Source organism: Panthera leo, chromosome C1 (genome assembly GCF_018350215.1).
Source record: "Panthera leo isolate Ple1 chromosome C1, P.leo_Ple1_pat1.1, whole genome shotgun sequence".
NCBI classification, from domain to species: domain Eukaryota; kingdom Metazoa; phylum Chordata; class Mammalia; order Carnivora; family Felidae; genus Panthera; species Panthera leo.
Window position 1 is genome coordinate 217807814 of NC_056686.1, and position 21528 is coordinate 217829341.

Genomic DNA, 21528 nt, shown 5'->3' on the forward strand with positions numbered 1-21528 from the left:
GATGGGGACCTGGACGGATCCCTGGATGCCCCATGTGCCCAGGTTGCTGTGTGAGCACCAGGGATGAGCCCATCCCTCCCTGAGCACATTCGCTGATCTCATGGCGCTCTGCCCTCCAGGTAGCACTGCTGTGAGAGGCCTGCACACACCTGGTGATCTCTGAGCCCCGAAACCTACGTAACACACAGGCGTAAAGAGACCAGGGGAGTGTGTGGTGGGATGAACGTGGGAGAGACGCGTGTCCGTGACTTCGATTGCGTGCACATGTGTGGGGGGTGCGTAAACGCTAGTGCGGCGGCAGGAAAGGTCCGCAAGGACCTTCCTGGGAGCGACTTCTGCGATGATCTCAGTTCTTCCCAGTCTGTTAAGTCTGCTCCTCTGGTTTGGTTTTCCGAGGGTTCTCCTGGAGCCCGCCGTCCTGTTCACAAAATGCCACCGGTTTTCTCGCCACAGACGGCATGCAAGATGGTGCCTGGTGTCTTTCGGGGCTGTGTGCATGGAGCTTCTGGGGCTAAGCAGCTGGGGTCCAGAAGCGATCTTCCTCCCCTGGTCGGCATTTGCGTGGCGCGTGGGTGCTCTGACCTGGGGTGCATGTGTGTTTACAGTGTTCATGTCCTCTGGACGAGCTGGCCCTCCTCAGCAAATAGTGACATGACCTTCTTTGTCTCTCGTCACAGGTTTTGGCTAAAAGTCTGTTTTGTCCGCTGTAATACATGTGGCCTCTCCTCTCTTTTGGTTTCCATTTGTAGAGGATCTTTTTCCATCCTTTTGAGCCAATTCGTGTGTCCCTAAAGCTACAGTGCGTCTTGTCGGAAGCATATGGCTGGGTCTCGTTTTTTTAATCCGTCCGGCAACTCTATGCCTTTTGATTGGAGACTCTAATCCACTTATATTTAGAGTAATTGCTGATAGGTAAGGATGTACTAATGCCATCTTATTTCCCGACTGTTTTGTAGTTCTCATGTTCTGTTCTTCTCTTGCGATGTCTGTTGTGAATTAACGGTTTCCCACATGGTATGCTCTGATTCCTTTCTCTCTGTGTTTTGGGAATCTGCTGCAGGTCTTTACTTCGTGGTTACCACAAAGCTTCCATAAAACATCTTATAGGTAAGGTTCTACTTTGCACTGGTCATAAGCTAACTTCAAAAGCACACAAAAACTCTTTTTAAAACCCTTTGACTTCCCCCTTTTTATGTTTTCAGTGTCACAGCTCAGCTCTTTATATTGTGTGTTCATTAACAAATGGTTATGACTGTATTTTTAGTACTCTGTTCTTTCACCTTTATGCAGAGTTAAGTGGCTGACACCCCTCCTCCCGGCAGCGTGAGGGGCCTGAGTCTGGCTGCTCGTCTCCGCCAGTGTTTCCTCGGCCCCGCTCACGTTCTCATCTGCGCCTTTCACTGCGGCTTGGTGACTCTTCTCGGGATTTCCTGTGAGGCGGGCCTGCTGCTGGCAATCTCCTCCTCTCTGTCTGGGAATGTGTTTGTCTCCTCGCCTTCATTTCTGAAGGACAGCTCTGTGGGGTCGTGTTCTCATGGGCACTTGGTGTCTCTCGGCCTCTAAACGTATCCTCTTGCGCCCTCCTGGCCAGAAATCTGCGGCCTTATGGGGTTCCTCGCGAGGTGCAAGCTCTTCTCTTGCTGCCTTGAAGATTCCCTCTTTGTGTGTGGTCCTGTTCTGTTATAAGGTGTCTGGAGAGGATCTCCTGAAGGTGAGTTTGTTTGGTGAACCTCGTGAGCTTCGTGAACTTGGAATACCCAGACCTCTCTCCAGACTTGGGACGTTTCAGCCATTGTTTCCTTGAAGAAGCCTTCTGCCCCTCCTTCCCCCTCCTCCTTCTGGGCTCCAGTAATGCTCAGATTGCCTCATTTGATGGCATCCCACGATCACGTGGCCTTTCTTTACCCCCTTCAGTCTTTTTGTCCTGTTCTGTTGTCCTCAGAGGTCTGTCCTGTAATTCACACATTCTTTCCTCCTGATGCATCATGACGTTGGTGCATTCTCCGTCGTGTTGTTTTCATTTTGTTCATAGGATCTTCCGCTCCAGAATTTCCGTGCGGTTCTTTTTTATGATTTCTCTCTCTCTGTTAAACCACTCATTCTTTTCATGTATAATCTTCCTGATTGATTGAACTGTCTTTCTGTGTCTTCTTGTAGCTCACTGAGCTCCCTTAAAAGACCCGTTCTGAATTCCTCACCAGGTAGATCGCAGATCTCCCCGTTTTGGGGTCAGTTACCGAACAGTTACGGGGATACGTGGTGGTGTCGATGTTTCCCTGTCATGTTCCACGGAGTCCTGTGTTGCTGTGTTCCCCTTGAAGTAGCAGTGATCGCTTTCATCTTGCCTCACCGACTTCAGGAGACACGTAACCTCTGTCAGCCCTGCTGGGGATTCAGATGCTTTTTCAGACCTGGTGTGGACCCACCTGCCCTGTGTCTCTTGCTCCCTCTTGGGGCAGAATTCTTGAGTTTCTGTGCCTTCTCTCCACGCTGCAGTGCCCCAGGGCAGGCGGGCAGGCGCTGACAGCTCCCTTTTGCTTCCCCAGGGGCCGACTACAGCTGTTGTTTGTGGCCGCTCCCTGGCCCGCAGATTCGCACTGGCTTTGCAGTTCTCCCTGGCTGGCTGTCAAAGCTTGCTTGTGTTGCCATCAGGAGTGCACACAGGGAGCCAGCAGCAGGGTGGGGGTGTGTGGGTGTGGGCCCGTGGGGGTGGGGATCCACGGGCAGGGTGGATTTTCTGGTGGGGTCGGCAGTGCAGTAGGACCTGGGTCCCTCTGATGCCCTGTGAGAGTCCTGTCTGCCTTCTCCCAGCTGCTCCCTGCATACGACTCCCTAGTCATACGGCTCAAGATGCAGTGGTCTGGCGAGGGTGAGAGAGATGTTGGGCCTCTTCGGCAGCGTCCTGCATGGCTGAGGAGGCCAGGTGCTCCCTCACCCCCTGTCACCCTGTCACTTTCCCCCATGGGAGAGATCACGAGCTGAGGTCTCTCCTGGCCCTCCACCCTGCCCCCCTGGAGAGGTGATGGGGGTAGAGTCAGACCGTTCCTCTTACCCTTCTCAATGCTTCCAAACTCGTGTGTGTGTGTGTGTGTATTTTGTTTTTTGTTTGTTTTTTCCTCCATCGGTGTGCTGGAACTTCTCTGGAAACCGGGGTTTCCACACAGGCTCTCTTCGTCCATGGGTAATTGTCTAAGACGGTTCCCGGCCCCTCCTGGAGGCTGGCCCTCCCCGTCTGCTGCCTCACGGAGGGCTCTCTGCCTCCTCGGCTCACCGACACCCTCACGCTCTGAGCCAGAGCCGGGAGATTGTCCCCACACAGCGAGCGAGGGTGAGGGCGGGCTGGCCCCCGTCCCTCTTCGGGCTCTCAGTCAGATGTGGGCTGGAAACAGCTGCATCCGATGTTTTGTTGTTTTCTAGTTGTTTCCTACTTCGGCTCCAGCCTTTCCATTCTGGCCAGAGTCTCCTTGGGATATTTTAACAGAATTACAGAACCCTAGAAATCATGGTTAGGAACTAATATTTTGTTCCTAAATCATGTATTTTATATAATTAAGAGTGAGCTAGAATATGTTCTAGGACTGAAGATCCACCTCTATCAGATAAATATAGTTCTGTTTCCATGAATAGCATTTCCTTTTCATCTCTGCCGCCGCATCCAGGGAAGAGGCAGCCTTTCAGCTAAAACCAGGTGGAGGTCAGTGGTTGCAGCACCCTTTGACCATGGCTTACCTCCCAAGAAACTATTCTTGAACCAAAAAAAGTCACTAGTAAGTGTGTTATTTCTCTCTCTCTCTCTTTTTTTTTTTTATCTTCTTTTAATGTTTATTTTTTTTTTTTTTAATTTTTTTTTTTTTTTCAACGTTTTTTTTTTTATTTATTTTTGGGACAGAGAGAGACAGAGCATGAACGGGGGAGGGGCAGAGAGAGGGAGACACAGAATCGGAAACAGGCTCCAGGCTCCGAGCCATCAGCCCAGATGCCTGACGCGGGGCTCGAACTCACAGACCGCGAGATCGTGACCTGGCTGAAGTCGGACGCTTAACCGACTGCGCCACCCAGGCGCCCCTAATGTTTATTTTTGAGAGAGAGAGAGAGACACTGTGAGCAGGGGAGGGGCAGAGAGAGAGGGAGACACAGAATCCGAAGCAGGCTCCAGACTCTGAGCTGTCAGCACAGAGCTGATGTAGGGCTCCAACCCATAAACCATGAGATCATGACCTGAGCTGAAGTCGGACGCTCAACCGACTGAGCCATCCAGGCGCCCCGTGAGTGTGTTGCCTCTTAAGAAGACATGACGCTTACAAACTTCAGCATCCTTTGCAACTAGAGCGTGCAGTGACCTGGGAATGGGAAGGTGCCTCCGTAGGAGAGCGCGTGTCCCCATCAGCACCCTACGTGGCAGCGAGCGACTGTGTGTGTTCCCACCAGACTCGGGAACAGGGCTGCGAAACACAACCCTGTCCGACTATTCTGGGGGCTCTAGCCAGCACAGAAAGAGGCGAGGCGTGGAGTTCTTTAACGGGGGGAGACGGGGTCATCATTAATTGAAATGACAGCAGTCTGCCAAGGAAATTGATCCCCAAAAGGTTAACTATTAGAGAAAAAATGCATAGGGTGGCCAGTGACAAAATAAATATCCCAAGTCCATGTTTTTCCTGCAAGTCAGCAATAACCCATTGAAAATAATGTGCCTGAAGTTCCTCTTCAGAACTGGGAACGAAAATGTAACTTACCAAGCCATGCATTTAACAAGAAGTTTACAGTAACTATTTTGAGAAGCCGCAGAATTTTACCAAGAGATGCAAAGGGCCTGGAAAAAGTCAAGAGAGTGTTTCTGGGTGGGAAAATCAATACGATAGGGATGTTATTTCCCTCGGCTTACTGTATAAATTTAATGGAATTACAGTAAGTATTCAGTGGATGTTCTGGAGCTTGGCAAAGAATGTTCTCAGGTTCATCTGAGAGTAAATATGTGAGAATAGCTTTTCATAAAAATGTTTGAAAGGACCAGTTTTAGGCCAGTATGACTCTGGTTACTTTAAGCAGAGGAGAGATTGTCGGGGCTGAGAACTGGAGCTCTGCATTTCCCTGTTGCCTGCTGGCTTTGTCAGTCAATCGGCTCCCTGTGGGATAAAAGATGGCTTTAAAACTATTTCCAATTTTCAAGGAAGTCAGAAAGGCCAATCTGAAGAGCCGTCTCTTCTGTGCCCTAACCTGCAGCCGCTGTGGTGACCCCGCTGGGCCTCAGGCCGAGCCTCCTCACTCGTACTTTCCACAGACTTCCACGACGGTTCCTCCCCCGCCCCCCGCCGTCCACGGCCGCCAGTGTCTGTGGAAGGAGCTAACGTGTAGCGAGTTCTGGTTCTGTGCCGGGTGCTACGAGGTATGCTGTGGCGTGCGTTTTCCTCCCGTGGAAGTTTACCAACCAGTTCTCAGTCAGAGACCACTAGAACAACAGCTGCCGTTTCTAGAGTACTTGTTACGACTAAGGAGCTACAGACATCGCGTCATTTAACTTGACCGTAATTTATTAGATAAGCGCCATCCCCGTTTCCTAGGCCTGGAAACAGAGTCACAGAGTTATTGTGTCTGAGGTTGTTAGACCGTTAAGTGGCAGAGGCGGGTCATCACCCTCGTGGCTGTGTGGCCCTGTCTGGGCACGCGGCTTCTCCTGGAAGGTTTCTCTTAACAGCATCTTCCTGACGTGCCGGTGGTTTTCTCTCCGCTGCCCGTGAAATAATTGAGTAGATATTACCCGCAGCTGTCAGATTGTGGAAATGCCATAGGAGTTGATGTTCCTTTATATGCACAGAAACAAAATGCCGGTTCATGAAAAATGTTTGCTGTCAGTTGGTACAACCATTAAATGGAAAACTCTTTGACGTTATGTCACGAAGGTGAAGACCCACACACCCTTTGGCCCAGCAATGCCCTTGGTCATTGCACATCCCAGAGACTCCTGTGCACGTGTGTATTGGGACATATATAAGATTGTCCACAGTGGTCTAACAGTTGTAGCGACTCATTACTTAGCTGTTCAGAGTAATCACTTTTCCTAAATAGTTATTGTCAGAGCCCCAGACCAAAAACAACCCAAATGTCCATCAGCAGTAGAGTGGGTGAATAAAATCGTGGTATATTTGTGTGATGAAATACCTACCGTTCAGCAATGCAAATGAACAGTATACAGGTGCTTGTAGCTACATGGTTGATTCTTAAATACAACGCTGAGCAGAAGAGGCAGACACGTGTGGAAATGTACTGTGTGGTTCCGTCTGCACCCTACGAGGGAGACGGGCACACAGGGAAACACGCAGGTGCACACAGACCCCAGTAGTGGACCACGTGGAGGGCGGTGTGGTCGTAGCCTTGGGCTTTGGGGACCCTGGGAAGGTTGGTTTTCTTGACCCAGGCGAAGGCTGCTGGAGTCACTTTAGCATTTTGTTGTACCATGTATGTTTTATGCGCTTTTTTGTATGTGTGCAAAAAGGTTAAAGCATTTGATGGCAGACTGTTTTATTTTACTGTGCGTTCAAGGGATCGGGTTTGACCCACGCTAGGGACACATGTTTGGTTGACAGAGAAGCTTGGCGGTAGAATATCTCTGGATGAACAGGACAGTCTGAATAGTTACTCTGTCGATCTCTGCCTTTCTCTTGTAACTCGGATGCAGGCACTCTCGGCTTACGAAGAAAATGAACTTTTGGCAGGTTGTACATAAATCAGTTCCTGAGGTCATGGGAGAGTATATTATTTAAAGCAAATACTCACACTCTTTGATTTATTATTCCCTCTCCCCACCCGACATTACTCAGGCCTTTGTTTATTGGGTTTGCTTAATGTAGGGTAGAGCTCTGCCCGGCAGCGTTCGTGACCCCTCGGATCCAGAGACAGAGTGGAAGGCAGTGTGCACATGCCACAGCCCTCGTGTTGCACCCTAAATCCTGCTCCTGAGACACTTCTGGCGGTGCCTAAGGGTCAGGCTTCTAAGGCATTCTTTTAAAAACAGCATTTTCTTCTGGTGAAGCATCGCGATTGAAATTTAAAGGAACAAATCTTTCACGTCAGTGGTTCTTATTTATTTGACTTAGAATAAATCACCATAAACTTAAAAAGTCACCATAAGCACAAACGCTTACATTTCTGGGGACAAGTGTGTGTGCGGTAAATGCAAATCGTATGAAGTCCCAGAAGCAAGTAGCCGTTCACCTGGATAGTCTTGGGAACTCATGCTTTCCGAAGCACATGTGCGAAGGGGGCAGCCAGACGCCGAAACGCTTTGTCAGAGGCCCTTCCTGCCGGAGAAGCAGCTGAGTAAACAGTGTGCAGCCTGCACGAGGAGCCGGAGGCCACAGGCCGGTGGGTCTGTGTCCCCGCGAGACCCGCCGCTGCCACCTCCGTGCGCGTCGCCCGTGGAGAGCGAGGCCGTGGCCGGAGTGCCGCGGAAAAGTGTGGCCCGGAGATGTGCTCTCCCGGCAAAGAGTTTCGAGATCTGATTTCGTGACAGCGGGGCATTTACATGTTTACAAAGTAGAGCTGGGGACGGGACCGTGTCGGGGAGGAGGGTGTATTCTCGATGAACGGTCCTGTCTCTCTGAAGCTGGTCAGTTGGTGCCGCCGCTCCACCCGCACGTGTTTTCCGGTACGTGCCGGAGTGCTCGGAGCAGGCCCGACTTCGAGTCTTGTGTAGCTGACGAGTCCGCCCGAGAGAGAAGGGCCACGTCGCCGCACTGGAGGCAGAGCACGCGGGCCTCGTCCCGCAGGGGCTCGTGCTTCCGTTCTTTCTGTCCGGGAAATTTATGGCAACGGTTAACGCCCATTGAAGGTTTACTACGTGCGAGGCTCCGGGATGCCTATTTTATATGATCCCATTTAATCTTACCTACAGGGTAAATATTATTATTTCCATTTTATGGTGAGGACATTGAGCTACAGGCAGGTCAAGCGAGGCTCCCGGGGCCATAAAGTGAGGAGGTGGCGAGGCTTCGTACGTGCAGAGCACGTGTTCCGACCGCTGGCCCGCGCGTTTCCCCAAAGGCTCCCTGTGTTCCCCGTCGTTTCGGTAGTGGACGTATAATGGTGGGGTTTCACTGTATCTTGCTCTTGTGTTTCCAGAAATTAAGCGTGGCTCGTGTGACTGATTCCTGGGTGGTGGATACGGTGCTAGATTCTCATATTTCACTATACGTATTAAAAGTCTATAAAACAAGGGTTTATAATGGTTACGTTTGTCTGGAAGTTTGCTGACACAGCTATACGGGCTGTATATAAATCAGTCTGTCGTCAGAGGGGTGTGCTTTTAAAGCAAATAATCACTGGCTTACCCACCCCACCCTGCCATGTTCGTTTAGATGGAAGTTGTTTGTTGGTTTTTTTTTGTTTTAATGCCAGAATTTTGATGTTTTGCCACAGCGTGTTTGCAGCAATGATGAAAGTTTCTCCCGACTCATAATCCCAGCCCAAATGCATTTTGTTTTGAATTCTTAACCCCTTAAAAATAAAGTTATAAACGTAAGATTAGTGTTCCCAATTCTGCTTGGCGCTGTGATTCAGAGCTATGAGGGAGTTTGACACGGTGACCCAAAATAGGGAGCTTGGCCAGATAACCCCTTAGTGTCTTTGTCTCCCTTGCAACTCACCTGTTTCATCGCACATTTACACATATTAGCCATGCTAAGCTCTGCACCCTGAACAGTTTTGTATCAGACTCGACGCGATGCCAAGTACGTGGGAATTATTTACTAAGCGTTATGAATGGGTTTTAGTAGAATTTTAAATTGCTCAACTAAGTCAGAGTTTTGCTAATCTGGATATAATAAAGACAACATTTTTTTTTTTCCCTTGAGAAGTAGTTTTTTATTGTCTTGAGTTCATTTTAGTCATTTAGCATTTTACTTGAAAGGCATTTGTGTGGCCACTAACTTTTTTCGTCAGCGAAGCTTATTTTTACATAACTGTAGACTCAGCGTGCAGTTGCAAGAAATAACGTACATTTGACATTCCCACCAGCCACGTCCAAGTAATCGAGTTTTGCCGCATCCTCACCGGCCTTTGGAGACTTCCCGTATACTCCGTTTTCCCCACCAATACGTCGTGCAAAGCCATGTTCAATATCACACCAGGATATTGACCTTGATGCATCACCACAAGGATCCTTCCTGTTGCCCTTTTACAGCCATGCCTATTCCCTCCCCTCCCACCTCACCCCCTCCTCAGCCCGTGGCAACCACCACCTGTTCTCCACTTTCACAATGTTGTCATTTCAAGAATGTTCTGTGAATGCAGTCAGAGAGCGTGTAGTCTTTGGAGATTGGCCGCTTGCATGCAGCATAACTGGAGAACCATCCAGGTGGCTGCGTGAATCAGCGGTTCGTTCCTTTTTATTGCTGAGTGTTGTCCCACGTGTGAGTGTAGCGCCGTTTCTTTAACTGCTCACTTGTTGAAGGGCATCTGGGTTGTTTCTAATTTTTGGCTACTCTGAATAAAGCTGCTGTAAACATTCACGTACAGACTTTGTGTGAACATAACTTTTCGTTCCTCTGGAATAAGTGTCCAGGAGTACAGTTGCTAGGTCGTCTGCTGGTTGCATGTTAGTTTTCAAGAAACTGCCCAACTGTTTTCCAAAACCTGTTTGCAAAACCTGTACAGTTTACATTCCTACCAGCCATGTCCAAGTAATCAAGTTTCTCTGCATCCTCACCGGCCTTTGGTATCGTCACTCCTTTTTTTTAAAGCTACCCTGGTAGGTGTAGGGTGATACCACATTGTGGCTTCAGTTTGAATTTCCCTGATAAGTAATGATTTTGAACATCTTTTCATGAGCTTATTGGCCATCCGTGTATCCTCTTTGGTGAAATGTCTGTCTGTGTCTTTTCTCATTTCTAATTGGATTTCCTGTTTGCTTTTTTACTACTGAGTTTCGAGAGTTTATATTTTTTAGATACTAGTCCTTTGTCAGATACACGGTTTGGAAGTATGTTCTCTCTCCAACTTGTCTTTCAGCCTCTCGACAGGGTCTTCAAAAGTTTTTGACTGTGACAGAGTCGGCTTTGTCACCTCTTCCTTTAATGAGTCATGCTTTTGGGGTCAAGTGGGAGAACTCTTTGCTTGGCCGTAAATTCCAAAGGTTTTCTCCTAAAAGTTTTGTACTTGTACGTTTTATATGTAAGTCCATTACCCACTTTGAGTTAATTTTTGTACAAGAAATGAGACTTAGGTCAAGGTTCCTTTTTCCCCTCTGGATATCCAGTTATCCAGTGCCACACGTTGAAAGGCTCTATTTCTTTCATTGAATTGCTTCTGCACTCTTGTCAAAAACCAGATGGGCATACTTGGTTGAGGGTCTATTTCTAGATTCTTCATTCTGTTCCATTGGTCTATGTGTCTATCCTGCCAATACCACACAGTCTTGATTGCTGTAGCTACATAATAAGTCCTGAAATTAGATAGACTGATTGCTCCCTCTTTATTTCTTTTTTAAAAAATATTTTAGCTATTCTAGATCCTTTGTCTTTCTGGATAAATTTCAGGACAATCTTTTCTGTGTCTCCAAAAAATTTAGTTTGGATTTTGATAGGAATTTTATTAAACTTGTATATCAATTTGGGGAGAATTGACATCTTCACGATGTTTGAATCTTGCAGTTGAGGAACATGGTATGTCTCCCCATTTATTTAGATCTGTTTTGATTTCTTTCATCCACGTTATGTAATTTTCGTATGCAAGTTCCACACATATTTTGTTAGATTTACACCTAGATACTTTTCTCTTTTGTTTACGTATACGATTGTAAATGACACTGTATTTTTAATTTCAGTGTTCATGTGATGACAATATATAGGCATATAATTTATTTTTGTATATTTATCTTATATCCTGCAGCCTTGCCTAACTCTTACTAGTTCTATGAGTTTTACCTTTTGTTTCTACTCACGTTTATTTAACATTTTCTGTGTGCCAGGCATTATGTTAAGACTTTCCACGTGCTTGTCCAAGTTCAGTAGGTAGTAGAGCCAGAATCTTGAGAGGCAGACTATTTGGTCACTTCATTTGTTACTTTGACAGATATTTAAGGAGAACCTATATGGGCCACAGTGGATGCAGACACAGGGCTCCTACCCTCCTGGATCCTACAGTCTGAAACTGGCATTAGAAGTAACACAAATGGTTATATGATAAAAAACAAGTTAATTAGTTATAATTTAATTAACAGCATTTGACTCATACTCTAAGTCAGTAAAGCAGTGACACCTTAGCCAGCCTTGTGGAGTGGGAACATCCAGGGAGGGCTTCCTAAACAGTATCCATTATCTTGGGAACGGTTTTCCAAGAAGCCAAACTATTCATTGGTTCTTGTCACTTACATCAATTTCTGAAATTCAGAGATGTCTGTGATAAAAGCTCATATGAAGAGAATTGTAAACGTTGGTTGCCAAAGAGCCCAGCAACTCCTGGCCAAAACTGAATGAAGTTTTCCAGTTGCCTCTGTCTCCTTCCCTCCTTTGCCTGCTACTGTGTGAGACCTCCCCCCTACCCTCTGCACCAGTGATTCCCACCGAGGCCCCAGGCTCCTTGGCCTCTGTACCAGCCAGCTCAGTCCAGCCCTCTCCAGCTGACCCTCTGCTTGGCTTGGTGCTGCTGGCCATGCCCTGCTTGCAGACTTCCTCTCCTTCCCTTCCACGTTGCCATGTTTCCTCCTCTCTGGAGGGTTCCCTTCCTCCTTTCGCCTGGCAAGCTGGGTTGCGGTGTCATTTGAGATGGAAAAGAGGTCCGTTCAAGGAGTGAGATGCAGGGTCAGATCCCTTTTCTGCCAGTCTGTCTGGGAAAATCATCAGTGTCCCTAAGCCTTGGTAACAGTAACTACAGTAAGTTTCTGGTCAGTTGGGGAATAAATCTTACTTGATAGAAATTTGCCCTTCAGACAGCCTTCCGGGTCAAGACCCCTCTACCCTTGAGAAGGGAAGGCACGGACCCCCGGTGGGCACAGTGTACCTGCTCCCACGGCTCGGGGCTGCGGCTGGCCCAAGTGTCACGTTCACAGGAGGGACAGTGGGTCCCGAGCCAGTACTGTCCCCACTCCCGTGTCTTTCCGCCCTCGGCAGGCCCGCAGAAATGAGGATGTTTCCTTCTCTTCCTGTTTCCCCCACTGACCACAGGAGAAATTGCTTGTCTCTGAGTCAGCGTGGAAGAAGGAGAAGGACATCGTTTCCAAGGAGATAGAGAAGCTGCGTGTGTCCATCCAGACCCTGTGCAAGAGCGCGCTTCCCCTGGGGAAGATCATGGACTACATCCAGGAGGACGTGGACGCCATGCAGAACGAGCTGCAGCTGTGGCACAGTGAGAACAAGCAGCACGCCGAGGCCCTGCGGGAGGAACAGAGGTCGGCAGGGGCGAGGGGGGCGAGGGGCCCCCACATCTGCCCAGGGCCCCGGGGGACATCTCCCCTGAAGGAGGAATAGAGGTCGGCAGGGGCGAGGGGTCTCACATCTGCCCAAGGCCCGGGGGGATGGGGAGCCCCCACATCTGCCCAGGGCCCCGGGGGGGATGGGGAGCCTTCACCTCTGCCCAGGGCCTGGGGGACATCTCCCCTGCAGGAGGAACAGCGGTCAGTGGGGGCATGGGGCTGGGGAGGGGGGCCCCACATCTGCCCAGGGCTGGGGGGACATCTCCCAGGAAACCACCACCCTCCCCAAAAGCAGCATCTTCTGCATTCATACCGCAACATGCACTTTGTAACAAGTAGGAAAGATTTGGAGTTACCTTTCGCACGTGATTAGACGTAGGCAGTAAAAACTATGGGGAACTGTGCAGTAGGGGTATTATTTTTTTATGTGTCTTGCCACAATCCCCCCAATTTTGTAACTGTTTGTAGTTTGACAGTGTTTTCACTTTTTACTCCGGAAGAAATAAATGCAGGTGAACCCATTTTGAAATTGCTACCGTGAAGGAAATGGAACCGCTAAAGAGAGATTTATCTTGGGGAAATGTTTGACAGTCTGTATTTATAATCGTCCCAGCATGAAACTATATCAATTGTTTTTTTGTTTTTTTGTTTTTTTTCAGAAAAGTGTCTGATTGGACTCAGTGATATATCTCTAAGCCCATATAATAAGCTGTGTTATAACGAAGCTATACTCTTTTATTAGTCTGCTTATTCTTAAAAATTTCCTTAAGATTTAAAATTCCAGCACGACAGGAGTTAGGAAATCAACGAGAACTTTTTGGTGCCGGGTCCAGCGTGGTTACTTGTTAGCACGTCTTACGTTTCGTTGAACGTACTAAAAAGTAGCACCCAGATGGTTCTTCCTTCGCAAAACTGATGTTGCTTTATGGCAGGGTGGTTGGACACCATCACTCTTTTTGTATTTATTCTGTATTGATATGCTTAAAAAAAACTAAAGGGAGAGGCTGATCTGACCTCTGCCTTCCCAAGTATGTTCTAGATTTTTCCGGGCATGTAACCCAGCACTGAAAGGCCTCATGCCTTGGGCAAGGGAGTCCGGAGGGAGGGTCTCTGGGGGGAAGCCCTTGCAGCTGGGTGAGCCTCCCCCTGGAGGAAGGTGAGGGAGGCGGAGGGCTGCCCGGGGCGGCGGTCTTGGTGGCCGCGCCGTCCCCAGGGCTCTCTGCAGCGTACGTCACGTAAGGACTTCAGACACATGAGGCTCCTGTGTATAATTTCACGTTTGACTCCACTTCGGGTCGCGGTGAGGCTGTGACCCCCGTCGTTCCCAGGCGTGAGGCTTTCGTCCCTCCGTGTCATCACCCGAGCGTGTTCGTACTCCTAGCCCTTTTCTGTGGATGCCGTGAATAACCTCCGTTTGTCTTCTTGCGTCGTTTTGGTCAAGAAGCGCGCGTCCGCGGGGCCGCGTGGTCCTCACGAGCCCCTGTGTTGTTTCCCGCCAGCATCACGGACTGTGCCGTGGAGCCCCTGAAGGCCGAGCTGGCAGAGCTGGAGCAGCTGATCAGAGACCAGCAGGACAAGATCTGCGCCGTGAAGGCCAGCATCCTGCGGAACGACGAGAAGATCCAGAAAATGGTGTGCAGCATCACTCTGAGTTCCAGAAGGTGAACGCTCGGGCGTCTCGGAAGCTGCCAGTCCTCCTCGGGCCGAGAATAAAAAGGGAGAGCGAGCCTCGCTCCTCTCTAAGCTCAGTTTCCCGAAAAAAATGAAGTTTTCGGTGTCCTCCGACCGACGCGCAGGCACGCTCCCGCCCGGCAGGGCCGTGTTCTCGTACCTTCCTCCCGCGGGCGTGTGGCCCGTGGAGGGGACCCCCGCACGCGTGTTCTCCGTGTCTCGGCCGCGGCCTGTGTGCTCAGCTCCGTGCCAGAACCCTCCAGCAGGCGAGCGGTGCTGGCGCGCCGGGGGAGACCCGCGTCCCTCGTCTTCGGGTCTCGGGCCTCGAGTCGGGCACCGGCACTTACACGCAGAACGGGGCCCCAAGATGAGCGAGGTTCACTTTGAGTTCATCCCCCCTTGCAGAGGGGTCATTTGAGCCTGTATCTCTAGGAGGCACGCGGGAGGTTTTTAAACCTCTTACCCACGGCCCGCGCTGCTCGAGGTCATTTTCCCATGCGTCCCTGTTGCCTCTGGCTTGTGTTTACAGCCTTAAAGTTCAGAGATTTGAGGACGTTTCAGTATGTCCTTGGCGGGCGTCTGGCCCCCGGGTTCTCCCCACGGAGGCAGCAGTGAGCCCGGGTGGGGGGCCTCGCTGTCCTGCGCCCGCAGCTTCGGCCTCTTCCCTCTTCCCTCTTCCGCGCTCAGTCGTGCGTCCCTGGGAGGCAGGAAGACTTCGAAGGATGCACCAGTTGACCCCGTTTTTTTGATGTTACCATTTTTTTTTGGAAATTGTTTTTTAAAGCAAGGCTTTTTAAAAACATGGTTTATATTTAGTTTTTCACATACGATATCGTCAACACTTACGAAAGTCTTAACTTTGTATGTAAAGGATTTCCCCCGGTCAGAGACATACTCACAGGTCTTGGGTTCTGGGTCCCGATACCGTTATTTCTAGATATTTGTTGTGTGACCCACGCAGTGCCATTGAAACGCTAGAATTGCCTGAGGAGTTTTGCTTCTTTAAGGATTTGCACGAGTGGCATGGGTAGGTTTTCTTCCTGGCATTTCCAAAATACGTCCTTTTCTAAGGTCGTTACGTGATCTTCCAAGCTGAATACGCTTGACATCCGATGATTAAGTTCCGCCGTTTCCACACCCGGGCCATCTCCTCGTTTCTACAGCGCACCGTTAAATTGTGTGATCAGATTGTGCTGAGTATGTTGTGGGAGGCGGGCGGCCGGCGAGTTAACTGTCCTTTGTACACTTCTCTCTCTCCTACTGAGTTGAACGACTTAGCCCTACAGGGACTGTTTTGCTTCAAGATGTCTGCCTTTTATGAATTTGTATATCTGAATAGAGTTTTTGTGTTGCAAAAAAATTGCATACATTTTATGTGAGTCAGATTTTGTATGAAGTAGTTTATCAAATTGTATCATAAAATTTATTTTTATTTTATACATAAATCATTAAAAACGATCACATATTTTTGCTAGAAGCGTATGGGTTGTGCAATTCAGTTCGCACCTGGAAAAAACATTTATAAGCATTTGGGAGTTTTCTTATTTTCAAATGTGCGTATTTTGCTTTTTCTGGTGAAGAAAGTTCAGGGAAATTTATCTTTTCATTCATATCATGACACTTACACCTCTTCTGTGTAAATTGAGGTTTTATAAGCCAGGTAAGCACTTATCAGAAATTTCAGGATCATTCATGAAGTTGTAGAAAGTCTCTGCATGTGATTATGACCGTATCTTATCATAGGCACAGTCAGTCCTCAGGTTATTCATTACTTTGAGAAAATACACAAAGATCATTAAGTGTTTTCCTCTACTTCGGCTGAGACATTTCCAGGAAGTACTGAAGTCACACTGCAGGAATTTTAATTTAAAAGTTGAGCTCTTCGAAGAGAATGCGTAAAGCTTTGGAAAAATTAATTCGGGACTAAAATTTGAGCTTTCTGCTCCCGTATTCACGCTTATTTTTCTTTTCAGTAAGCAACTTAAAAAAATAGTAACGACTGAAATCTGTGAAGATGATGTCATTCAGTGGCACGAAGTGCGGGTTAGGATCTGGGGTGGCCTGGAATTGCATTCGTGCTGACCGGTCCCCTGAAGTGTACTTGGACTTGATCGCTAAGCTGCGCCCGGCTCGCTGAGACGCATCTTCCGTCCGTGCGCAGTGTCAGGGCGTAGAGCGAAAGCAGGGCCAGCAGGGCCGGGACCCGCATCCGAAGGAACAGGTAGATGTCAAAGGTCACAGGCCGAGGGTGACCCGTTCGCTCGAGCTTCCGTAAGAATCCGGCTCAAACGAGGCCGCGCACAGCAAGACCATGTGCTCAGCCGTTCCCGCCGATGGGGAAGACATTCCGCTCAGAGCTGGACTCTGAGCCCAGCTCCGGAATCTTCCACCCACGCCGGCGATGCAGAGAGCCGCTCGCCTCCTCGCCTCCGTGGCCACGCCTCCGAGGAGCCAAGCACCGCCTCCTTCGAGCAGGCTTCCACGCGGTCCGCAGCAGAGGGTGGAAGTGAGAACGGGAGTCGCGGAGGCCCCCTAGCGGCAGAGGCCGGAACTCCTGTCCGGCTCCGGAGCCGAGCTGGGGCCTGCACTTGGGCTCTGAGGTTAGCTGTCCTGCGATGCGCTTTATAAATAAAAAGCTTTTATATTTTTCTAAGAGGTGTTTTGGTAAGTATAGTTTATACAAGCCTTACAGTAAGGCAGAAGTGAGACCCTGCAAGACTCCCTTTTTTGTTCGTTAACGAGCATCTTCATAAAGGGAGATTGGGAAGGACATTTTTTTTTAACTTTTTTTTTTTTTTTAATTTATTTTTGCAAGACAGTGAGAGACAGAGTGCTAGCGGGAGAGGAGCAGAGAGGGAGACACAGAATCCAAACGAGGCTCCAGGCTCCGAGCTGTCTGCACAGAGCCCGATGCGGGGCTTGAACTCACAAACCGTGAGCTCGTGACCTGAGCCGAAGTCGGTGCTTAAGTGACTGAGCCACCCAGGCGCCCCAGGGAAGGACTTTTTTAAAATTCAGCTAGAGAAAAGACATTTAAATGGCTTTGGAACTATAAAAAATTTTAAATCCATATTTAGAGCTGAGTTCCGAATTGATGGCTTCTTCAACCAAGCAAGGAGATCTTTCTGGTAAGAAAACAGGGTTCAAAACGTGAAGTCCGTAAATGACACGGAGGCTGTGCCCGGTTAGCCGGGGAGGGGTCCGGGCGTTGTAGACCACAGTGTGATCAAAACCTACGCTGCCCTCCCCGGGCCAGAGCTGCCAGCAGGGCGCCCTCGGGCCCCCGCCCCCTTGTCACCTGCCAGGCAGTCACAAGGGCACGCAGGACGGAGGGCCTCCGGGCTCATCAGTCACCCTCACGTCGTCTGTTTTGTCCTTCACTGTGCTCTCACGTCTCCCACTTGGGTCTCAGAAAAGCCTTTTAGCGCCACCATCGCCACGACCGTAACGATCAGAAAGCACTTAAGTTTGCCCTTCAGAACATTCCTCGAAGCCAGTACCCGGCTGGACGCTACCAGCTGGCGTGCGCGGAGCTCCCTCCCCGGGGGACAGTGGTGTGAACACGGGCGCTGCTGCTCCCCCGCGGGGGCGTGGTCCCGCCCCGACGGGCTCTGGCTTTTCTCCAGCGTCCTTCCCGGTAGGGACGGCCCAGGACGTGCGTGGTGGCCCGTGGCCGTCGGGGCGTCGAGGGCCGTCAGGCGCTCTGCAGCCCACGGGGCGGGGTTGTTAAGCCAGATCGCGGCTGTGCTGTCTAGACCTCAGGCATCTGGCGAGGTGTCCGCTCCCCTGGGGACAGATGTGGGAATGTCCAGATTCGTCATCGGCGGAAGGACCTCGCCAAAGAGGCCGCGCCTGTGAATGGTGTTGCCCTGGAGGGAATTGCCGGTGGGCCTGCCTCCTGGACATCCTTCCCGACCACTGTCTGGGGAGAGCTGTGGCAGGCGGGTCTGTGTGACTCACACCCGGCCTGAGTGCGTGGGCCGGACCCACACACTGGAGAACCGACTCCGCACGTGGGAACGTGAATCGGGACCAGCCCTGCCGCGGGGAAGGATGGCAGGAAGCATCAGGACGTGACGGGGGCTGCGTGGCCTTGGAAGCACCGTGGAGAGCCCCGTGTTGTCTCATGAAGCCGGACTCTGCGACCTTGGGAGGCGTTGGAGGAGACGAGGCCCGGCTGGCCCTGGGCCACGGCCTGATCGTGGCTCCCACCAGAGCCCAGCAGGGCACCCTGTGACTGTGCTGTGTGAAAATGAGTTTTTAATATTTTTAAATGTACTTTACTTTATTTTTTCAATATTTATTTTGAGGGGCACCTGGGTGGCTCAGTCAGTTGGGCGTTGGACTTTGGATCAGGTCACGATTTCACTCTTTGTGGGTTCGAGCCCCGCGTCGGGCTCTGTGCCGACAGCTCGGAGCCTGGAGCCTGCTTCGATTCTGGGTCTCCCTCTCTCTCTGCCCCTCCCCTGCTCACGCTCTGTCTCTCTCTCTCTCAAAAACGAATAAACGTTCAATTTTTTTTTAATATTTATTTTGAGAGAGAGAGAGAGAGAGAGCGCGCAAGCAGAGGGAGAGGGAGAGAGAGAGTCCCATGTAGGCTCCGCAGTGTCAGCACAGAGCCCTCTGTAGGGCTCGATCTCGTGACCACGAGATCATGACATGAGCCAAAATCCAGAGTCAGACACTTAACCGACTGAGCCTCCCAGGTGCCCGAAGATGATTTTTTTTAAAAAGAAACTTACCCTTTCTTTCATGTATCATTATCCTTAATCATTCCAGTTTTTTGTGTATTTCTGTACGGCATCATTATAATTTTTAAAACACGGCTCTACAGTTTCATTTAAGGTGGTCTTTTTATTTTTGAAGAGGTGATCTGTTGACACGGATCAGTAACGTAAGTGGCAGGAAGGAGACCACACGGAGACCTCCCTCCCTCCCGTCCCTGCCCCTGCAGGCAGCCATCCCGTTGGCCTCCTGTTTCTTTAGGGAAAAGCAAGCAGACTGAGTACACACTCTTCTACTCCCCACAACACACAGAGTCACGAAGGGGAGCATGCCGTATACACTGTTGCACACCTTGCTTTTCAAGTGTGCTCTGGGGCGCCTGGGGGGCTCAGTCGGTTAAGCGTCCGACGTCAGCTCAGGTCATGATCTCGCGGTCCGTGGGTTCGAGCCCCGCGTCGGGCTCTGGGCTGACGGCTCAGAACCTGGAGCCTGCTTCGGATTCTGTGTCTCCCTCTCTCTCTGCCCCTCGCCCTCTAATGCTCTGTCTCTCTCTCTCTCTCTGCCCCACCCCTGCTTGCGCTCTCTCTCTCTCTCTCAAAAATAAACATTGAAAAAATTTAATAAACTCCTCTTACACTCATAGATTCAACTCCCCATGATCAGGATGGGTTATTCTGACTCATCGATTAGTTCTGTTACGTATTCATCATCCCTGTTTCTTGTCGCCCAGTGCTTGCCATCTGGTTGTGAGAGATGGGCCCCCCGCCCCGCCGTGTTGTCAGTTACCCCAGTCTTCTGTGGGTGCCCTGTCCTTGGGGCGTGGTCCCCCAGTGCTCCTGGAGTGCCGCAGGCTGACGGTGCGGGGAGCTGTGCGTCCCCTGCCAGAGGCTGCCGCTCCCTTCCTCACCTCTGCACCACAAGGGACACTGGTGAAAGCTTTCTCCGGTGCCTTCCGAGACGGTGTGGAGGACACCTGTGAGGAGGGTGCATACCCCCGCTGCCCACGGCCCCCGGGACTCACGTTCTTGCCCGCCGGCAGCCACCCAGGGAGCCCGCGTTCCCGGCCGGGCTGTGTTCCCCACTGTCACTTCGAATGGATGGTCCCCTCCTGGGTCTTAATCCAACCCATACCTGGAAAGGCCCTTGGCAGACTTGAAAATCAAAACCGGGACCCGGACGCTCGGGTGACTTTTCATCGCCGGCTTCTGTGCCGTGTTCCTGGGTCACCGCATTTTGCTGAAGCACAGACAGTTTTGTATCAGCGATGGTCGGTGGACGGGTGTGGTTTCAAGCGTAACAAGGCGGGAGCCCAGGCCAGAAGCTCGGCCTGCTGGCCCGCGGGGCAAGACAGGCCTGCTTTCCCTACGACGGGCCTTGGGGTCATCCATGGGACTGTGCCCCTCGCCCACGGGGAGGAGACGGGGTGGGGAGGGGGGCAGGAGCCGGTGACACACACGGGCTGGGCCCTGTGTCGGTCCTCGCCTCACCTCGCCTCCGCTGGCAGAGAAGGACAGTCTGGTGAGGCCTGGGGGGCGGGCGCCCCACCAGGTGCCTTTTGCCCTGATGAACTGTTCTCATCTGGTGACAGAGGCTTCCCTTTCCCTTAAGAAACCCCCAAGGCAAAGACAAGATCTTGGTGGGAAGAAGGCCACGGTGGCCTGGGAGTGGAGCTTGGGGTTTGGGGTCCGTGTGGCCTGGACACCCCCTCCTGTACCTCTGAGCCTGTGGTCATGGCCCCCTCAGGCTCCGGGGGCCTGGCAGGAGCCATGGGGTGTTCCCAGCTGGTTGGCCCACGTCCCCTTGTGGGCAGAGGTTCTCACACCTGATTTTCTACTAGCGGAGGGAAGCCGCCCACTGAAACGTGCCGCAGACACGCAGTTACGTCCAGATACAAGTCCAGTCTTGCGCGGTTAGAGAGCCCACGACTAGCATTTTCCTGGGAGGGAACAGGACAGCGGTCTGAGCTGAAGTCTCGCAGGAAGGCCTTGCCTGGTCCTCGAGCCTGAGGATAAACAGGGCAGGGAAGGGCACAGGTCTGCCATGGCCGGCTGGCCCCTACGTGGGGGCTCCCGCCTGCCGGGTGGTGGCACTGAAAATAGAGACGCCTGCCAGAGGTTCGTGGCTTCGAAGCCGGGCACGGGGCCCGTTAGAGCTAACAGGGGCCGGCACTTCTGGGAAGATTTGTTTTGTCTTCCCAAAGTGAGTGAGGCCCTTCTGGCTTGGCAGTGAAAAGCCAGTGAGACTCTGGGCTCCCCCAGGCAGAGGAGCCGCTTGCCCACCCACCCGATGGCCGGTCAGGTGCGGGTCCCCCGGGCCCTGGGCGTTGTCATGGTCCCAAGCGCCAGCAACCCTGGAGGACTGAGGCGCAGACGCCCTCCACCGCCCCAAACCAATCTGTAAATTGAATGCAGTGAAAAAAAAAGTCCACATGGGGATATGGAAGAAATTTAAGCCGATGCTATACTACAGAGCTATCGTAATTAAAACGAAGTATAGGAAAACATAAATTAATCAATAAAACAGCACAGGAACTTCCGACCACAGAGGTAAACCCGGGGATTTCGTTTCTGATAAATGTGGTATTTCAAAACAGGCGGTTCGGATTGTTGTGAGAGTAAATGGTATTGAAGCCTACGGTTATCCACGTGGCAAAAATAAAGTTATAACCTTGCCTCGGACCACATGCAAAACTAAGTTCCAAAAAAATTAACTTAAAAATATGAGACTGC

At 50.8% G+C, this 21528-nt stretch overlaps 1 protein-coding gene across 6 annotated transcripts in view; it reads left to right on the plus strand.

Moving 5' to 3' along the window:
- The window catches only part of TRAF3IP1 (TRAF3 interacting protein 1), a 62430-nt gene extending 45707 nt beyond the window's left edge, over window positions 1-16723 (plus strand). For 5 of the 6 annotated variants that reach the window (XM_042950733.1, XM_042950732.1, XM_042950735.1 and 2 more), the window contains 2 exons: window positions 12156-12379; window positions 13903-16723. In XM_042950733.1, coding sequence (XP_042806667.1) covers window positions 12156-12379; window positions 13903-14068 — 390 coding nt within the window. In that variant the 3' untranslated portion in view covers window positions 14069-16723. The remainder of the gene's footprint in view (window positions 1-12155; window positions 12380-13902) is intronic. The other variant, XM_042950734.1, reaches the window with a different exon arrangement.
- Window positions 16724-21528: the final 4805 nt, after the last annotated feature.